Raw genomic sequence first — 645 nt, forward strand, 5'->3', positions numbered from 1 at the left:
GAAAGGAGTGCTATTTCTCACATTTGAAAATACAGTTTTATGCAAGAGAAAAAAGTAAAGAGAAGTTAGCAAGATGTGAGTTTTCTCATAATATATCAAGTATAAAACCCAGTAGTGGCAAAAAGCAAAGACAAAAGAAACTTATAAGTGAAACTAAACAGATAAAAGTAGCTGATTGAACATGAAGAAAAATTAGAGATTTCGTTAAATGGAGGATAGAAACATTAGACATAAGTATATTGTAAAAGGAAAATATTAAGTTGGGTATTTTTTGCTTTATCTGGCTTTAAAAGGTCTTCATGATTTTTTCCTTGTAGAATGCCAGAGTCCCCTGGTGAAGTTCCTGAATATCCTTTGTTTGTCACAGTGGGCGACTGGCTGGATTCTATAAAAATGGGGCAATATAAGAATAACTTCATGGCAGCAGGGTTTACGACTTTTGACCTGATTTCAAGAATGAGCATCGAGTAAGTGGTACCAGAGTTATTACTGGATTTAGATGCTCCACCCAGGATTTTAATTTTTATTATGAATTCAAATACTGTATCAAGAACACCATGATGAAACTACCTTTCCTAAGGCTCCCATGGTATTTCCACATCTTTCCTCACCATTTCCGACTATCGTTCTAGTGGAAGTTGGATA

The 645-nt window shown here is 34.7% G+C and overlaps 1 protein-coding gene across 1 annotated transcript in view; it reads left to right on the forward strand.

Annotated features, from left to right (window-relative positions):
* The window catches only part of EPHA6 (EPH receptor A6), an 809,212-nt gene that overhangs the window by 807,524 nt on the left and 1,043 nt on the right, over nt 1–645 (forward strand). Inside the window, 1 exon segment of the mRNA XM_006923412.1 lies at nt 318–467. Within this exon segment, the coding sequence (XP_006923474.1) occupies nt 318–467 (150 nt within the window).

The sequence above is a fragment of the Pteropus alecto genome, unplaced genomic scaffold, assembly GCF_000325575.1.
Source record: "Pteropus alecto unplaced genomic scaffold, ASM32557v1 scaffold379, whole genome shotgun sequence".
In the NCBI taxonomy this organism is placed as follows: domain Eukaryota; kingdom Metazoa; phylum Chordata; class Mammalia; order Chiroptera; family Pteropodidae; genus Pteropus; species Pteropus alecto.